Source organism: Cicer arietinum, chromosome 7 (assembly GCF_000331145.2).
Source record: "Cicer arietinum cultivar CDC Frontier isolate Library 1 chromosome 7, Cicar.CDCFrontier_v2.0, whole genome shotgun sequence".
NCBI classification, from domain to species: Eukaryota; Viridiplantae; Streptophyta; class Magnoliopsida; order Fabales; family Fabaceae; genus Cicer; species Cicer arietinum.
This window is the reverse complement of record NC_021166.2, coordinates 42,138,052-42,154,865: the sequence shown is the minus strand read 5'-3', so window position 1 is coordinate 42,154,865 and position 16,814 is coordinate 42,138,052. Positions and strand designations below refer to the sequence as shown.

The 16,814-nt window shown below is 29.3% G+C and overlaps 2 protein-coding genes and 1 long non-coding RNA gene across 3 annotated transcripts; 2 read left to right on the top strand and 1 right to left on the bottom strand.

The window, feature by feature from the left end:
- Positions 1 to 2,308: 2,308 nt before the first annotated feature.
- LOC101514732 (B3 domain-containing protein At3g25182-like) lies at positions 2,309 to 3,052 on the top strand. Its single transcript, XM_004509952.1, has one exon. The coding sequence runs from the start codon at positions 2,309 to 2,311 to the stop codon at positions 3,050 to 3,052; it is 744 nt and encodes a 247-aa protein (XP_004510009.1).
- Positions 3,053 to 5,996: 2,944 nt separating this feature from the next.
- On the bottom strand, positions 5,997 to 11,188 carry LOC140921038 (uncharacterized). The gene is made up of 2 exons (XR_012163882.1): positions 9,492 to 11,188; positions 5,997 to 6,620 (listed from the first exon to the last, which is right to left on the bottom strand). It is a non-coding gene; the product is annotated as an uncharacterized lncRNA (long non-coding RNA).
- A 1,510-nt stretch (positions 11,189 to 12,698) lies between these two features.
- On the top strand, positions 12,699 to 13,418 carry LOC101514405 (B3 domain-containing protein At5g38490-like). Its single transcript, XM_004509951.1, has one exon. It carries the CDS (start codon positions 12,699 to 12,701, stop codon positions 13,416 to 13,418), a length of 720 nt encoding a protein of 239 aa, XP_004510008.1.
- The last annotated feature ends 3,396 nt before the right edge of the window (positions 13,419 to 16,814 follow it).

The following is a 16,814-nucleotide window of genomic DNA, read 5'->3' as shown; positions in this document are numbered from 1 at the left end:
TACTCAGATTCTAACAATCTCAAAATCATCACTTTGTAACTCAGGACTATATTTTTGACATAGCTTGAGTAGTTTATAAAAATCCTTTTATGTTTAAACGATAATGTATAAAAATCCTTTCTAAAAGAGTGTAACATAACTTGTAGAAATCCTTTCTAGGTAGAAAAGTAGTACTTTGTAACATATCCAGATTGATCTGTAAAAGCTGTGTGAAAACCACGAATGATCTTGCTTTGAGCATTTAGTGGAAAATATCACAATTCTGAGGATTGGACGTAACCCGTGTTGGGTGAACCAGGATATATCTTTGTGTGCTATCTCTTCCCTTACCTCTATTTACTCTTTATCTTCTAATCAATTTTTATATAGATAAGTTAAAATTGTATGTTTTCACTAACCAATAACGTTCTTCGTTTATAGTCAAGATCAATATTGAGTTAAACATTTTTAGTTTTGACAAAAAATTATAAAATAGGACAATTACAATTCAAACCCTACTTCCTTGTAATTGACATTGTTACTTCAAAATTAACTTTAATAATTATTGTGTGGCCCTTCTTCTTGTCCTTGTTTATGGTTTTCAATTGATATTAATTTCAATATTACAACCAAAAAATAAAATTAGATTTAATCTACTATATGTATTTCTTGCGACTTCAATCGTAGTTAAATTGATCTTTAAGTTTTATTTTTTTCAAATATATACAATTTAAAAAAATTGTAATATAATGTTGATATATATAGATAGTTAACTTTTATATAGATAGTCACTACTAGAAAACTGTATTTAGCGTCGGCCAAAAACCGACGCTATTAGGCTAAAAGCCGACGCTAACGTTGATTTAGTGTTGGATTAGCGTCGGTGTCGGATCTAAACTAAAAATTACAATTCAAACCCTACTTCCTTGTAATTGACATTGTTACTTCAAAATTAACTTTAATAATTATTGTGTAGCCCTTCTTCTTGTCCTTGTTTATGGTTTTCAATTGATATTAATTTCAATATTACAACCAAAAAATAAAATTAGATTTAATCTACTATATGTATTTCTTGCGACTTCAATCGTAGTTAAATTGATCTTTAAGTTTTATTTTTTTCAAATATATACAATTTAAAAAAATTGTAATATAATGTTGATATATATAGATAGTTAACTTTTATATAGATAGTCACTACTAGAAAACTGTATTTAGCGTCGGCCAAAAACCGACGCTATTAGGCTAAAAGCCGACGCTAACGTTGATTTAGTGTTGGATTAGCGTCGGTATCGGGTCTAAACTAAAACGGTCGAAGCTAATACATAGCGTCGGTCAAATGTCATCCTACGCTAATATAGCGTCGGCTTAGCCTACTCTAAGCCGACACTATCAACAATTTGTTTGATACAATTGGAATATAATGTTGATATATATAGGTAGTTAAACTAACTAGGTTTATTTTTTCTGAAAGTTAACTAGGTGTTTTTCTTTTTCGGTGAATGAAATAAAAAATTCTTAGAAGAAGTCACATGTGGGTTAAAAGAACACTCACTAATTTTTTTACAATATTTGTCTCTTTTATTTTCAATACAAAATCTCAATCTTTTTATTTTTAATAATATACGAAATCTCAATCTTTAATTCAATTGACTTTCTGTCTTCAAATATTTAGGACAATGGAGCAATTTCTTTTTTTTTTTTTTTTGAGCAAACGGAGTTATGAAAATTAATATAGCTGACCATAAAAATAATACAACTCTATTAGTAATTAGTAATAATATCACTTGGATTTAATAGGATTAAATACAAGAGAGGCCATTAATGATATTGTAATTAAGATATTTTAGAATCCAATCTAATATTGATTCTGCACAATAATAGAATATTGTAATTGAGAATAGAACAAATCAGAATTTAATAAACTAGACTTTCAATAAATCAGAATTTAATGAACTAAATACACCTCTATTAGTAATTAGTAACAATATCACTTCGATTTAATAGGATTAAATACGAGACCATTAATGATATTGTAATTGAGATATTTTAGCATCCAATCTAATATTGATTTTGCATAAAAATAGGATATTGTAATTGAGAATAGAATAAATTAGATTTTAATGAACTAGACTTTCAATAAATCTACTTGTAGAAGATAATATATATTTTTTTTAAACTGATTTATTAAAAAAAAATCTTTTTAAAAAAGATAATTTTTGAATTTTGAATTTCATAAAACTCTTCTATAAATACACTATTGGAAAGAGAAATTTTAAATGCAACACAACACTGTTGAAAGAGAAAAGAAAGTTTGATGGAGAAGAAAACAATGTTGCAAGATATAGATGCTATGATGGAAAAGAAAAAGAGCATTCCTTTCGATCCTAAAGCTCATTTCAGTTTGAATATTATTTTAGCGCAAGTTGCTCCTCATTTCTACACCGATGAAGAGTTATCACAAATTGAAGAACTATATCAAAGTGTTTTTCAAGAAACAAAGTCACCTTTTATTTCACAAAATACTATGAAAAAAAAGAAAATGGATAATAACAAGAAGAGACATTGTTCAAGTGATGAAGGTAGCATGTCTTGTGGAGAAAGAAGAGTGAAACCAAAGACCATAAAGGAAAAAGAATCATCACAATCACCAAAATTGCCTATCCATATCATGGAAAAGATCACAAAGTTGAATGGTACTAATGTAAGGTATGTTATGTGCAAGAAGTTGTTTAAAACCGATCTCAACGTAAATAACAATCGTCTTTCAATGCCACTTAAAAAAATCAAATGTGATTTTCTTACTGAGATAGAGAAGAATATATTGGATACAAAGGAAGAAGATAAACCTCTTGGGTTGGAAGTGATTGTGTTGGATCCTTCGTTTAGAGAATTTACTATGTCTTTGAAATTGTGGAAGATGCCCAAAAAATCGAAGATGCACTCGACTTGTGTTTATAATCTTATTAAGAATTGGAGGTTTCTTGTGTCGCAAAACAATTTCAAAGAGGATCAAGAACTCAACATTTGGTCATTTAGGGTCAATGGCAAACTACACTTCTTACTTGACGATTAGAATTCTTGGTTGTTAGCAAGATTTTTAGTTTTGTGGTTGTTATTAGTGTTTTCTTACGATTATCCAAACAAAAATGTTAATTCTTACATCATGATAATTTTAAATTTTTTTATTTTTTTTATATTTGTAAATGATTTTTTCTAATATTAGTCACATGCTACCGTGAATAAAAAATAATGTACAATTTTAGAGCTTTTTTTTCTTATTGAAGTAAAAAATAATATTAAATGGTACTTCTTATATTTTCTTGTTCAACTTACTCTCATCCACTTATAAATTTATTTTAATTCCTTTTTTCACAATTTGCAGTTAATAACAAGTTAAAAAAAAATTTATAATGATATTCAATCAAAATTATTAGACTTAAACTACTGTTAATGTAAATTAACATAGGAAAAAAACTCTATCATTAATTGTTAAACACATAAGTAAACATATAAGTAATTAAGACTCTATTGTAAAATTTTATTGTCAATTTTTATAAAACTATTTTTTAGTTACAAGATCTATTAATTAGTTTTGAACAAACTATTTTTAGTTACAAGATCTATTAATTAGTTTTGAACAAACTATTTTTTAGTTACAAGATCTATTAATTAGTTTTTTCAAAACGACCCCTAATTAAATGGATTTATTAGATCTTACTCCTAAATAAAAATTATGTATGTTTATAGTTTTAAACTTCTTCAATATAGTGATATCATTTTTAATATATTTTCATATATTGTTTTTGTTCGAAAAAATCATTCAAAAATTTTAATATCATATAAATTGATTTAACTTGGATTGTGAATTATTTCCTCAAATTTCTATCCAAAAAATAAAAATCTCTCTCAAAAAAAATTATTTGAACAATTTCTTTTTTGTTGAGAAAATTAATATGACAATTTCAGTTAAATATATGTTTCAATCTATTTTAGAAAGTCATATTTTGCATTTCAAAACCTGTTTCACCAAATTTGTTATAAAGTTACTTATTATAGCGTATAGATTCGCATATAAAATTATCTTATGAAAGATAAAGATCATATTTCATAAATTTATATTTGAATCTTTATTAACTGATATCATAAACTACAAGAGTATAAGCTAACTCACAACTCATAACCAACTCTAAGATAAAGAAAAGTAGTTACATTTAATTACACTTAAGAGAATAAAATTAAAAATATTCCAAATAAGACGGGAGGTAGTGTCGGTTCCACCAACAAATCAAACACAAACTAAGTAATTTTTTAATGGATGATTCAATTTTACAAACATATACTATATATTTATATTTTCAAATAATATATTATAAATTAAATAATATCAAAATATATATAACATATCATATAATAAAACCAAATAAGAAATATAGATTATGTATGAAAATATATGATATAGAAAAAGTATATTTTATTTATGTTAAAACTAATAAATATTATATAACAAACTACAAAAAACAAAAAATAATATATCAATATAACGTCTCATACTAATAATAAAATTAATTTTTAAATTTATCACTTCTGCAACGAATGTCATCTTCCCTAATCCAATATCAACATAACGTCTCTTGAATAAAAGTGTCATAACATAATATTTATGTTCCATGAGCCCTTATTTAAGACTCTTTCACAAAATCCAAATGTTTCGCTCACTCTTTCACTTAGTGCTTTCCGTTCTATCAGATGGATTTCTAATAGCATTTTTTATTTCTTTTATGTATATACTTTTATGTGTAAGATCTTGACATTTATCACTTTGAGGTGCACTATTATCGTCTGCATCATTCAAATTTCGTTAGTTGTCATGTAACTCGTTAATATTTGAGTTTCTGATTTGTTGTGTTCAATAGGCCGGATCAAAAAGTTCAACCTGCAACTGGGGTCTAGTCCAGTTTGAGGTTATCTAAGACCTGCTAGTCAATTAAAAGTAAAGTGAACTAGATTGAGCCATAAAATTAATCAAATCAAGATATGTTTTCAAAAACCGTCTGGTTGCATGCCTTTATGGTGTTTACACAGATAAGGGAAATAATGTATGGCAATAAAGTACAAATAATGAAAATGTACGAAGTTATAGAACAATTTTTTTTGCATCCAAGCTCTCATATTTTCCATGAAGTATAAGAACGACTTGTTGGCCAACCCCTACGAAAACTCACAAAACATCATTTTATTGTTTCTTTAAAAAATTGATTCGTACCGAATAACATTACTCCACATTGAATTATTTTAAAACTAATTTACTTTTTTTTTCTCTTTTTATCTCATAATAACTTTTCTTTGAGATTTTTATAGTTAGATATGTTAGTTCTTCCTTTTTTAAAAACATAAAAATAGAAAAAAAAACAAGATTGTTTAAAATCTATTTCTTTTTTGTTCCCCTGTTATTTTGATTATCGGAAAGAAAAAAAAAAAGATAGTACTAAACATACATATAGACATGAAAAGGAAGGATGAAGAAGAAGAAAAGATGAAAGAAAGAAGAGAGTTTGGATATAGTTATAATACCATAATAATTCGTTTTTCAATGTACTATCTTTCACCAATACACGACTTTCAGTAGTAGTCCCCATTCCCTTTCTTTCATATGAAAAATTTGTTGTTTTCAAATACAAAACAAAAAACTATGGAAATGGAAAGCAGTTGTTAAATTTGTAGATGTTTGAGTTAGTGTGTGAGATACTACAAAGTTTAATATTAATTTTTTTTTTCACTTCAAGTCTTCTCAAAAGTTTTCAAATTTTGTTAGGATTAACTAATTTGAAGTGGTATTTTACACATCCGAATAGACTAATTCAGACACGTATTTTTTTTTGTTTTTGAGAGCATTGAGAAGTGAGCGAAGAAACACCCTAAATTTTTGTGTATTTTTGAGAGCATTAACACATATTTTTGTGTCTTTGACATAAATGTTTCCATTAGGATTGATGACCTCATTCTTCAAAGAAATGACAAAATTCCAAAGAGCATTTCAATCAAAGGCTTCAAAAACACTCAAGTTCCGAAGAAAATGTTTATTCGACTAGAAGAAATGGATTATTTTTTCCACAATATCTCCTACTCCGTCGACGATAAAGCATCGTCATATCAACCACATGCTTATGAACCACCACCCCATCTCGTGCCCTCTCAGTTAAATGACGAGCAACATAATACCTGTGTTTGAAACTATATAAAGAGTACATGTAAGGGAAAAAAAAAAACCTAAGGCTACTTGAAGGAGACCCAATTCTGCCTCATAGTGTCTTCGTTCTAAAGAAGACAAAAAATAAAGAAGAATAGGGCCACTGTCGGGATCGAATCCATGTAGCCGCAAGCCCATTGGAAATCCTTCAAATACACTAGTGAGTTTTGGTTCATTTGGAAGAGGAATAACTCGAGGTGTTGGAACACATCTTTCTCAAAATTAGTAAAGGACATGTGGTGCTCCAAATATATATGTTTGTTGTATGTGCATAGTCTTCCCCTTCCAGCCTCGACACCCACATCGGTGAACCAATTCTCATCGTATGTCGTAAAAATGATGAATTACCATGAACTTATGAGAACATTGAACTCGAAAGTGATCCTCGTAGATACTGAAATAGCCAAAGTCACATAAATTAAAGCTTCGTTTTGCATAAACAATGGGTTCGTTTTGCATAAATAGAATTGACGAAGTCCCATTTATGGTAATTGAGACTTAAAAACCATGATGGCACGACTATAACCGTGATCACACACCATTTAAATTAGGCTGAATTCGCTCCTGATCATGCCAATATGAAACGTCAGACCACTATCCTTCCACTCCACTCTCACTAACATTGATTCATTACAAAAGAAAGAGGGTGACTTGGCAAAGATTCAATCCTCCAAAGCCACATCTCTCAATATATATTATATTAATTAATTTCATACAAATAGAGAATACAAAGCTCAACTAATAGGATTTCACATATCAATTGGCAACATAATCTGAAGGATCATAATTCTTAGGTTAAGTTGTCTTTCATACGAGTGCATAATTTAACAATAGCTGGTAGTGTGTTATTACCCTATGAAGATTGAAGGCTATCAAAAACCTATTATCTCCTACCTCAAAATCTAAAAGAACCGTAAAAAAAATCAAGCTAACCAGTTGCATGCATTCTAAGCTCACTGATAGCACTCAGTGGTAGCTAAAACTAAATTAATCCCACTTCCAAGGTGTGCAAAAACACCTCAAGGTTTTTAAATATACTAGCATAAATTTCCCTTACTAATTGAACATACCAAGTACCAACCACCTTTTATGTGCAATATAGCTAGAATTCTGAGGACTCTTCATGATATGCATATTTTTCATTGATTTTAGCATTATTTATCTTTTATCCATTAGTTAATTTAAGGATTTATTTGATATATTTTATTAATTTTATTTCTTTGATTTAATGAAATGTTTATGTTCTTATTTCCTTGATTAAGTATATATTTTTCAGAGTTTTACGTTGTTACTTTATTTTAGTGTAGTATTGAATTTTGGCGAGAAATCAACATTACCTATAAGAAGTATTTCAACCATATCTGGAGTTGTAGATGTCTAATTGGAGTCACGCCAAGTGAAAATAAAAACTAAGTTCCATAGTTACAACTTTCATGAAGACATCGGAACCCAATGCGGACTCTAAAGAGGAGGAAAATGCAAAAACTGTCAAACAGAAGAAGTTGTGCATCTGAAGCGCAACAGCCGCGCCTGAGGCGCATTTCCAGCATTTGGCCACTGCTAGGACACCCTTGAAGCGCAAAGCATGTGCCTGGGGTGCGTGGCACGTGTCAGCATTCATTAAAATGCATTTTATTTTTCACTTTCTAGGATTTTTTTTCACTATTGGGAAGTTGGGAGACTTGTGCCCTAGCATAGAAACTCAAAGACGGCGGTTTCTAACACCATTGGAGCAGTTTTATCAAGAATTATTCTTGTAATTCTTCTTTAATCCATATCTTTTGTATCTCTGACATGAGTAACTAAACCTTATTTGTTAAGGATGGGTATAACAAGATGAAACTCTTATTTTTCTGATTTTATTTTTAGTTATATGAATAAATTTATTGAATTATTTTTGTCATCTCTGTGATTAATGCTTTTTATTGTTTGATCAATATTAATATGTTCTACAATTCGTATTTTGAAACGCGAGTGGACTTTACGAATGCTTGAGATGAGAAATTCATGAATTTGTAGTTTAGGGATATATGCAGGTCATGAAACCAAATAAATTAGTTGCAAAGGCAATAGTTTAAAATGAGAATTTCAGTACGGTAAGGCTTAATTCTAATCTTAAATCCACTAAGGATGATGTGTTCTTCCTGTCATATATGCCACCTTGACAATAGTTGAGGCGTCAAGCTAATAAATTTAAAGAAGCGTTTCGTGAGAGGCATCCCACGTATAGAGGTAACTTTTATTTTTTGCAATCTTAAAATGTTCTACGATTCGTATTTTGAAACGGGAGTGGACTTTACGAATGTTTGATATGAGAAATTCATGAATTTGTAGTCTGGAGATAGTTGCAGGTCATGAAACCAATTAAATTAGTTGCAAAGGCAATAGTTTAAAAAGAGAATTCATATATGGTAAAACTTAATTCTAATCTTAAATCCACTAACAAATTAGGGGTTACTTTGGAATTAAATGTTTTGTCACTAAGACATTAGGGCAAAAATAATAAAGAGAATTCGGTAATAACTCAATAAAGAAGTTCAATAACTAGGATCAAATTAGACACCAAGGTTGAATTCGAAGTGAAATCATCTCTGATATTTTTTTTTATTATAAATGATCAATTTTATTACTGTGGTTAATTTTAAGTATTATTTCAATCCATTTGGGAACTTTTTGTTCAATTTTAGTAATTAAATATAATTCAATAATAAAATGCAATCGTTGATTTTACACTCGGTATTATCGTTTTAATTATTACTTGCAACGATTCAGTACACTTGCTGAAACGCTATCAAATTCTCCTGATTATGCGTATAACAGCAATTGGAAAAATCCCTCACAAATTGCAAAAGCTACAAAGCACCTAACAGTAAGTTCATTTCATAACCTTAGAATTATCCTTACCTACTTTCCTATCTCCATACCAAATAGTACTAATTAAAAACCAAACAATCATAAGGTAATAAGCTTCGATGGTTCAATTTTTTGAAATTTATAATGTATAGTGGTTGTGTTCTCAGTTCTGTGTAAAAGAAAACTGCACTAATTTGCAAGTGCTGAAAGAACAAAATCATAAATATTTATTATGATCATCACATTCAACAAATATAAAAAAAAAAAATGAAGCTTTTTTTTTTTTAACCATAAAATAAATAATATATGACAAATGATTGTTCCGCTTAACACAATTTCTATTGATAAATGAGAACAACAATGTGGCAAGAAAATTACTAATAAATAAAAAAGAGGCAAATATTGTTTTGACCTGAAACTTTTTGGATAAATGCAGGGGAGATGGCAAAGGAGGTTGCTCAGGTATTGTTTGGTGATTTCCATTAGAAGAACTCGTTGCCATTTCAATTCCTGCATCAAATTTCAGAGAGCTCACAACAATATTAGCTCGTTTAATAAGAAAAATCAAAATTTTGATGATAAACCAATTGTGGTGTGTTTTTGCAGAAATTGTAGAGATAAGTGAACATTATAATTGTCTGTTCTGCAACTCCTAAAAGCAATAAAGGTTGGCCACCAAAAATTGAGTGGATAATTCCACAAAACGCGGTAGATGCCAAAGTTTCTACTATGCTCAAGCTTCCATCTGCTTTTCCCACTAAGTTGCTCTCCAAATGCAATAATAGGAAGATCAGAAACAAATAATATGTAGAAATGTTGGAGCCAAATATGCTGTCATTAACATTAATCAAATAAAAAAAAATATATGAATCAATGACCTTCAGTGACACAAAACTAAGTTTAGAAAGTTGAAGAAAATATAAGGGAAAAATGTTATGCAACTCAACCAAAAACAGAACAATTAGAAGCACAATAGAAACTAAAATGTTTGAAGATAGGGAGAAAGGAATAATGAGGCGTTGTGGCACTAGTTTAAGCAAATAAAAAACAAAGGCAGTTATGAATTTCATTAATTTTCAATACCAGGGTCAACACCAATTGAGTCAGTATGCCTTCAAATCACAAATCCCACATAAGCAAAGTTAGTATTCAAATTGTGTTTTAAATCGAATACCTAAGGATAAACAACTTATGCTTAAAAAGTATACAAAAATGAAAACATCCTACCACAAGGATGTCTCTGCAAATTAAACATCCTACCTTAAAATCAGAAACAAAACAAGGAAACATTATGATATCAAAGCATTTCACAAGTTATAAAAAAGAAAAATAAGATAAAAAACATAGAGATAGAAAATTATAAATAAAAAATAAGACAAAAACCCTAGTTTTACCAATCTACAAGATTCACATCTCAGGATTCATTGTGAAGAATGTAATTAACTTAAACAAATCATGATCCTTTTTTTTTAAGAGAAAAACTTAAACAAATCATAAATCAATTAGTCTCACTTTAAATAAGAAAGTTTAATAGACTTTATGAAGCAGATCAGATTCTTAGACTTTATATCCCCTGTTGAAATACAACTGATGTATTGTAAATGCCACATGATTAAAAGGGCTACTATACTATGCGATCATGTTACTACAAAGTTGAAGAATGGAAAAGAGTAACCAACCCCTAAAACTTAAGACAACTCTATATTTAGTTATCTTTGGAACAAGCTTTTGAAAATCAACTCCGCCGCCGCCAAAATGTAACCCGTTACTTTGGAGGGTTTCTGAGAGATGATCGGACAAGAGTGAGGCTAAGAGACAAGAGTGAGGGTAAGGCCGCGAGAGTGAGTGTGACGCGAGGGAAATAATGACGCGGCGACGAGAGGGTGAGAGTGACGGTGAGGCAGTGAGAGGCTGAGAGAGATGGAGAGGGTCGACGGCGAAAGTTAGGGAATCATTAATGAAGTGAGGCATAAGGAAAAGGCGTGGGCGAGGGATAATAGGAAAAAATAATTTTAATTTTTCAAATAAGATTAAAAAAACCTAACTTTACATATCAGACAACGTAGCATCGGCCAGTCCTATACTAAAGTGGTAACTAAAATAAAAAGATAAACAAGTGTCTATCCTATTTTATTTAGCGTCGGCTAAGCGTTAGCCGATGCTAATTATTAAAAAGAAATCACAAAAAACAATTTAGCACACTAGCATGCGTTTGACCAACGCTAGTTAACGTCGGAATCGGAGGCCGACGTTAAATATGACAGCTAAAAAGAGTTTTTCTAGTTGTGATATCACTTCCTTTATCTCTATTTACTCTTTATCTTCTAATCAGTTTTTATATAGATAAGTTAAAATTGTATTTTCACTAACCAAGAACGTTCTTTATTTATAATCAAGATCAATCTTGAGTAAAATATTTTTAGTTTAAACAGAATTTTTAAAATAGAACAATTACATTTCAAACCCCACTTCCTTGTAATTTACATTGTTATTTCAAAATTAACTTTAATAATTATTTCATATCCCCTCTTCTTGTCCTTGTTTATGGTTTTCAATTGAAATTAATTTCAATATTACAAGCAAAAAACAAAATCAGATTTATTCTACTATATGTATTTCTTGCTACTTCATTCGTAGTTAAATTGAGCTTTATTTGTTTTCAAATATATATATATAAAAAATCTAATATAACTAAAAAATTAGTAGAAACTCAGAAGAAAAAATATATATATTAGAAACATAAGAATAAATAATTAATTTAATATTGTAATAGAAAACTGATTACTTTTATAATATACAATTTGTTTGATACAATTGGAATATAATGTTGATATATATAGATAGTTAGCTGGTCATTAAAAAAAAATACAAATTTAACTTTGGTTAGTTAACTAGGTTTATTTTTTATGACAGTTATAACTAGGTGTTTTTCTTTATCGGTTGAACGAAAATAAAAATTCGTAGAAGAAATCACATGTGGGTTAAAACAACAATCCGTAAGTTTTTTACAATATTTGTCTCTTTTATTTTCAATACAAAATCTCAATCTTTTTATTTTTAATAAAATACGAAATCTCAATCTTTTTATTTTTAATAAAATACGAAATCTCAATCGTTAATTTCATTGACTTTCTGTCTTCAAATCTTGAGGACAATAGAGCAAATATTTTTTTTTTTAGGCTAACGGAGGTATCAAAATTAATAAAGCTGTCCATAAAAAAAATACAACTCAATTAGTAATTAGTAATAATATCACTTGGATTTAATAGGATTAAATACCAGAGAGACCATCAATGGTATGGTAATTGAGATATTTTAGAATCCAATCTAATATTGATTTTGCAAAAAACTAGGATATTGTAATTGAGAATAGAATAAATCAGAATTTAATGAACTAGACTTTCAATAAATATACTTGTAGAAGGTAATTTTTTTTAAAATAGATTTATTCAAAAACAAAATCTTTTTTAAAAAGATAATTTTTGAATTTTGATTTCCATAAAACTCTTCTATAAATACACTATTGGAATGAGAAATTTTAATCATAACACAACACTATTGAAAGAGAAAAGAAAGTTTGATGGAGAAGAAAATAATGTTGCAAGATATAGATTCTATGATGGAAAAGAAAAAGAACATTCCTTTCAACCCTAAAGTTAATTTTGGTTTGAATATACTTTTAGCACAAGTTGCTCCTCATTTCTACACCAATGAAGAGTTATCACAAATTGAAGAATTATGTCAAAGTGTTTTTCAAGAAACAAAGTCACATTTTATTTCACAAAACATTGTGAAAAAAGAGAAAATGGATAATAACAAGAAGAGACATTGTTCAAGTGATGAAGGTAGAATGTCTTGTGGAGAAAGAAGAGTGAAACCAAAGATCATAAAGGAAAAAGAATCACCACAATCACCAAAATTGCCTATTCATGTAATGGACAAGATCACAAAGTTGAATGGTAGTAATGTAAGGTATCTTATGTGCAAGAAGTTGTTTAAAACAGATCTCAACATAAATAACAATCGTCTTTCGATGCCACTTAAAAAAATCAAATGTGATTTTCTTACTGAGATAGAGAAGAAGATATTAAATACAAAGGAAGAAGATAAACCTCTTGGGTTGGAAGTGATTGTGTTGGATCCTTTGTTTAGAGAATTTACTATGTCTTTGAAATTGTGGAAGATGCCCAAAAAATCGAAGATGCACTCGACTTGTGTTTATAATCTTATCAAGAATTGGAGGTTTCTTGTGTCGCAAAACAATTTCAAAGAGGATCAAAAACTCAACATTTGGTCATTTATGGTCAATGGCAAGCTACACTTCTTACTCGACGATTAGAATTCTTAGTTGTTAGCAAGATTTTTAGTTTTGTGGTTGTTATTAAGGTTTTCTTACGATTATCCAAACAAAAATGTAAATTCTTTCATCATGAAAAATTTAAGTTTTTTATTTTATTTTATTTGTGAATGATTTTTCTAACATTGGTCACATGCTACCGTGAATAAAAAATAATGTACAATTTTAGAGCTTTTTTCTTATTGAAGTAAAAATATTATTAAATGGTACTTCTTATATTTTCTTGTTCAACTTACTCTTGTTCACTTATAAATTTATTTTACTTCCTTTTTTCACAATTTGCAGTTAATAACAAGTTAAAAAAAATTATAACGATATAAGTAATTATTAAACACATAAGTAAACATATAAGTAATTAAGACTCTATTGTAAAATTTTATAAAACTATTTTTTAATTACAAGATCCATTAATTAGTTTTGAACAACCTATTTTTTAGTTACAAGATCTATTAATTAGTTTTTCAAAACAACCCCTAATTAAATGGGTTTATTAGATCTCACTCCTAAATAAAAATTATGTACATGCTAATAGGTACATATATTAATTTTAAAAAACTAACCAGTCAAAACCATTAATTGTGGCGTTATTACATATTTTAATTAAGTTGTCAATAAACATAATTGAATTGGAACACTTGAGAGGTAGGTTGAACTCTTTACGTGATGATTTCAGTTGATGGTATAAAGTGTTGTTTCACTATGATTTTTTTTTATCTCCGAACTTTGTGATTGAACCTAATTTAGTGATATCGTTTTTAATAGATTTTCATATAGTATTTTTGTTTAAAAAAATCATTTAAAAATTTTAATATCATATAATTTGGTTTAACTTGGATTGTGAATTATTTCCTCAAATATCTGTTCAAAAAAAAAAATCTCAAAAAAATTTATTTGAACAATTTCTTTTTTGTTGAAGAAATTAATGTGATAAATTCAGTGAAATATATGTTTGGATCTATTTTAGAAAGTCATATTTTGCGTTTCAAAAACTATTTCACCGAATTTGTTAGAAAGTTACCTATTATAGCTTATGGATTCGCAAATAAAATTATCTTATGAAAGAGAAAGAAGATCATCATATTTCATAAATTTACATTTGAATCTTTATTAACCGATAATAAATTACAAGAGTATAATCTCTCATATATATATATATATATATATATATATATATATATATATATATATATATTTATACGAGGGAGTATGAGCTAACGTGGTAACTAACATCTCATAAGCATCAACTAACTTATAACCAACTCAAAGATAAAGAAAAGTAGTTATATTTAATTACACTTAAGTGAATAAAATTAAGAATATTTCAAATAGGACAAGAGGTGGTGTCCGTTCCACCAACAAATCAAAGAGAGTTTGGATATAGTTATAATAGCATGATAATTCGTTTTTCTATGTACTATGCTCTCACCAATACACGACTTTTAGTAGTAGTTCCCATTCACTTTCTTTCATATGAAAAATTTGTTGTTTTCAAATTCAAAACAAAAAACTATGAAAATGGAAAGCAGTTTTTATATTTGTAGATGTTTGAGTTAGTGTGTGAGATACTACAAAGTTTAATATTGAAAGTTTCTTTTTTCACTTCAAGTCTTCTTAAAAGTTTTCAAATTTTATTTGGATTAACTAATATGAAGTTATATTTTACACATCCGACTAGATGAAATGGATTATTTTTCCCACAATATCTCCTACTCCGTCAACGATAGAAGTGTCGTCATAACGAGCACTTGCTCATGAACCACCACCCCATCTCGTGCCCTCTCAGTTAAAAAACGAGCAATAAATACATGTTTTTGAAACTGTATAAAGAGTACATGTAAGGGGTAAAAAAACCCTAAGGCTACTTGAAGGAGACCAATTATGCCTCATAGTGTCTTCGTTCTAAAGAAGACCAAAAATAAAGAAGAATAAGACCAGTGTCAGGATCGCATCCATGTCGCCGCAAGCCCATTGGAAATCCTTTAATTACATCAGTGAGTTTTGGTTAATTTGGAAGAGGAATAAATCGAGGTGTTGGAACACATCTTTCTTAAAATTAGTAAAGGACATGGGGTGCTCCAAATATATATGTTTATTGTCCGTGTATAGTCTTCAACCTCCAGCCTCGACACCCATATCAGTGAACCAATTCTCATCGTCTGTGGTAAAAATGGATACCACTCTAAGAGTTTAAGCGAATGAATTTGACATCCAAATCGTCCTGTCAACTGCCATTCCCGAAATGAAAGGATCAAAAGCCAAGCCATCGCGCCAACATACAGTCGGCACCTTGTAGCAATGGGATTGTCACCGATCACCACTACATCAGTAAAATATAAAAATCATCAAACCTATGGTTACCTCAAGCATAAACTAATGCATTCCACAAAACTACCTACGATGGAGGCATAAACCTTTATCTGTAAACAAACATCCACAACGATGAAATGCTAAACCACCACCGTGAAAGGGCCAACAACAACCATAAAAGACCCCCAAATGCAAGAAACAAAATCTGAAAGCAAAAAAAACCCCAATAATGAAAATACAAGGAGTTTCAAGTAAAGAAGAACGAATAACCAGGAAGTTATGAGAACATTAAACTCGAAAGTGATCCTCGTCGATACCGAAATAGCCAAAGTCACAAAAATTAAAGCATAAAGAATGGGTTCGTTTTGCATAAATATGACGGACGAAGTCTCATTTATGGTAATTGAGACTTAAAATCCATGATGACACGGCTATAACTGTGATCACATACCATTTAAGTTAGGCTGATTTCGCTCCTGATCATGCCCGTATCAAATGTCATACCACTATCCTTCCACTCCATTCTCACTAAATTGATTCATTACAAAAGAAAGAGTATGACTTGGCAAAGATTCAATCCTCCAAAGCCACATCTCTCAATATACTAAATTAATTAATTTCATACAAATAGAGGATACAAAGCTTAACTAATAGGATTTCACATATCAATTGGCAACATATTATGATGGATCATAATTCTTAGGTTAAGCTGTCTTTCATACGAGTGCATAATTTAACAACAGCTGGTAGTGTGTTATTACCCTACGAAGATTGAAGGCTATCACAAACCTATTATCTCCTACCACAAAATCTAAAAGAACCGTAAAAAAAATCAAGCTAACCAGTTGCATGCATCCTAAGCTCACTGATAGCACTCAGTGGTAGCTAAAACTAGATTTATCCCACTTACAAGGTGTGCAAAAACACCTCAAGGTTTTTAAATATACTAGGACAAATTTCCCTTACTAATTGAAAATATCAAGTACCAACCACATTTTATGTGCAATACAGCTAGAATTCCCTTGATTATTCATACAACAACAATTGGAAAAATCCCTCACAAATTGCAAA

What these genes read in the sequence shown, in the direction of transcription:
- LOC101514405 (XM_004509951.1), top strand. Translation starts at nt 12,699, where the DNA reads ATGGAAAAGAAAAAGAACATTCCTTTCAACCCTAAAGTTAATTTTGGT.
- LOC101514732 (XM_004509952.1), top strand. Translation starts at nt 2,309, where the DNA reads ATGTTGCAAGATATAGATGCTATGATGGAAAAGAAAAAGAGCATTCCT.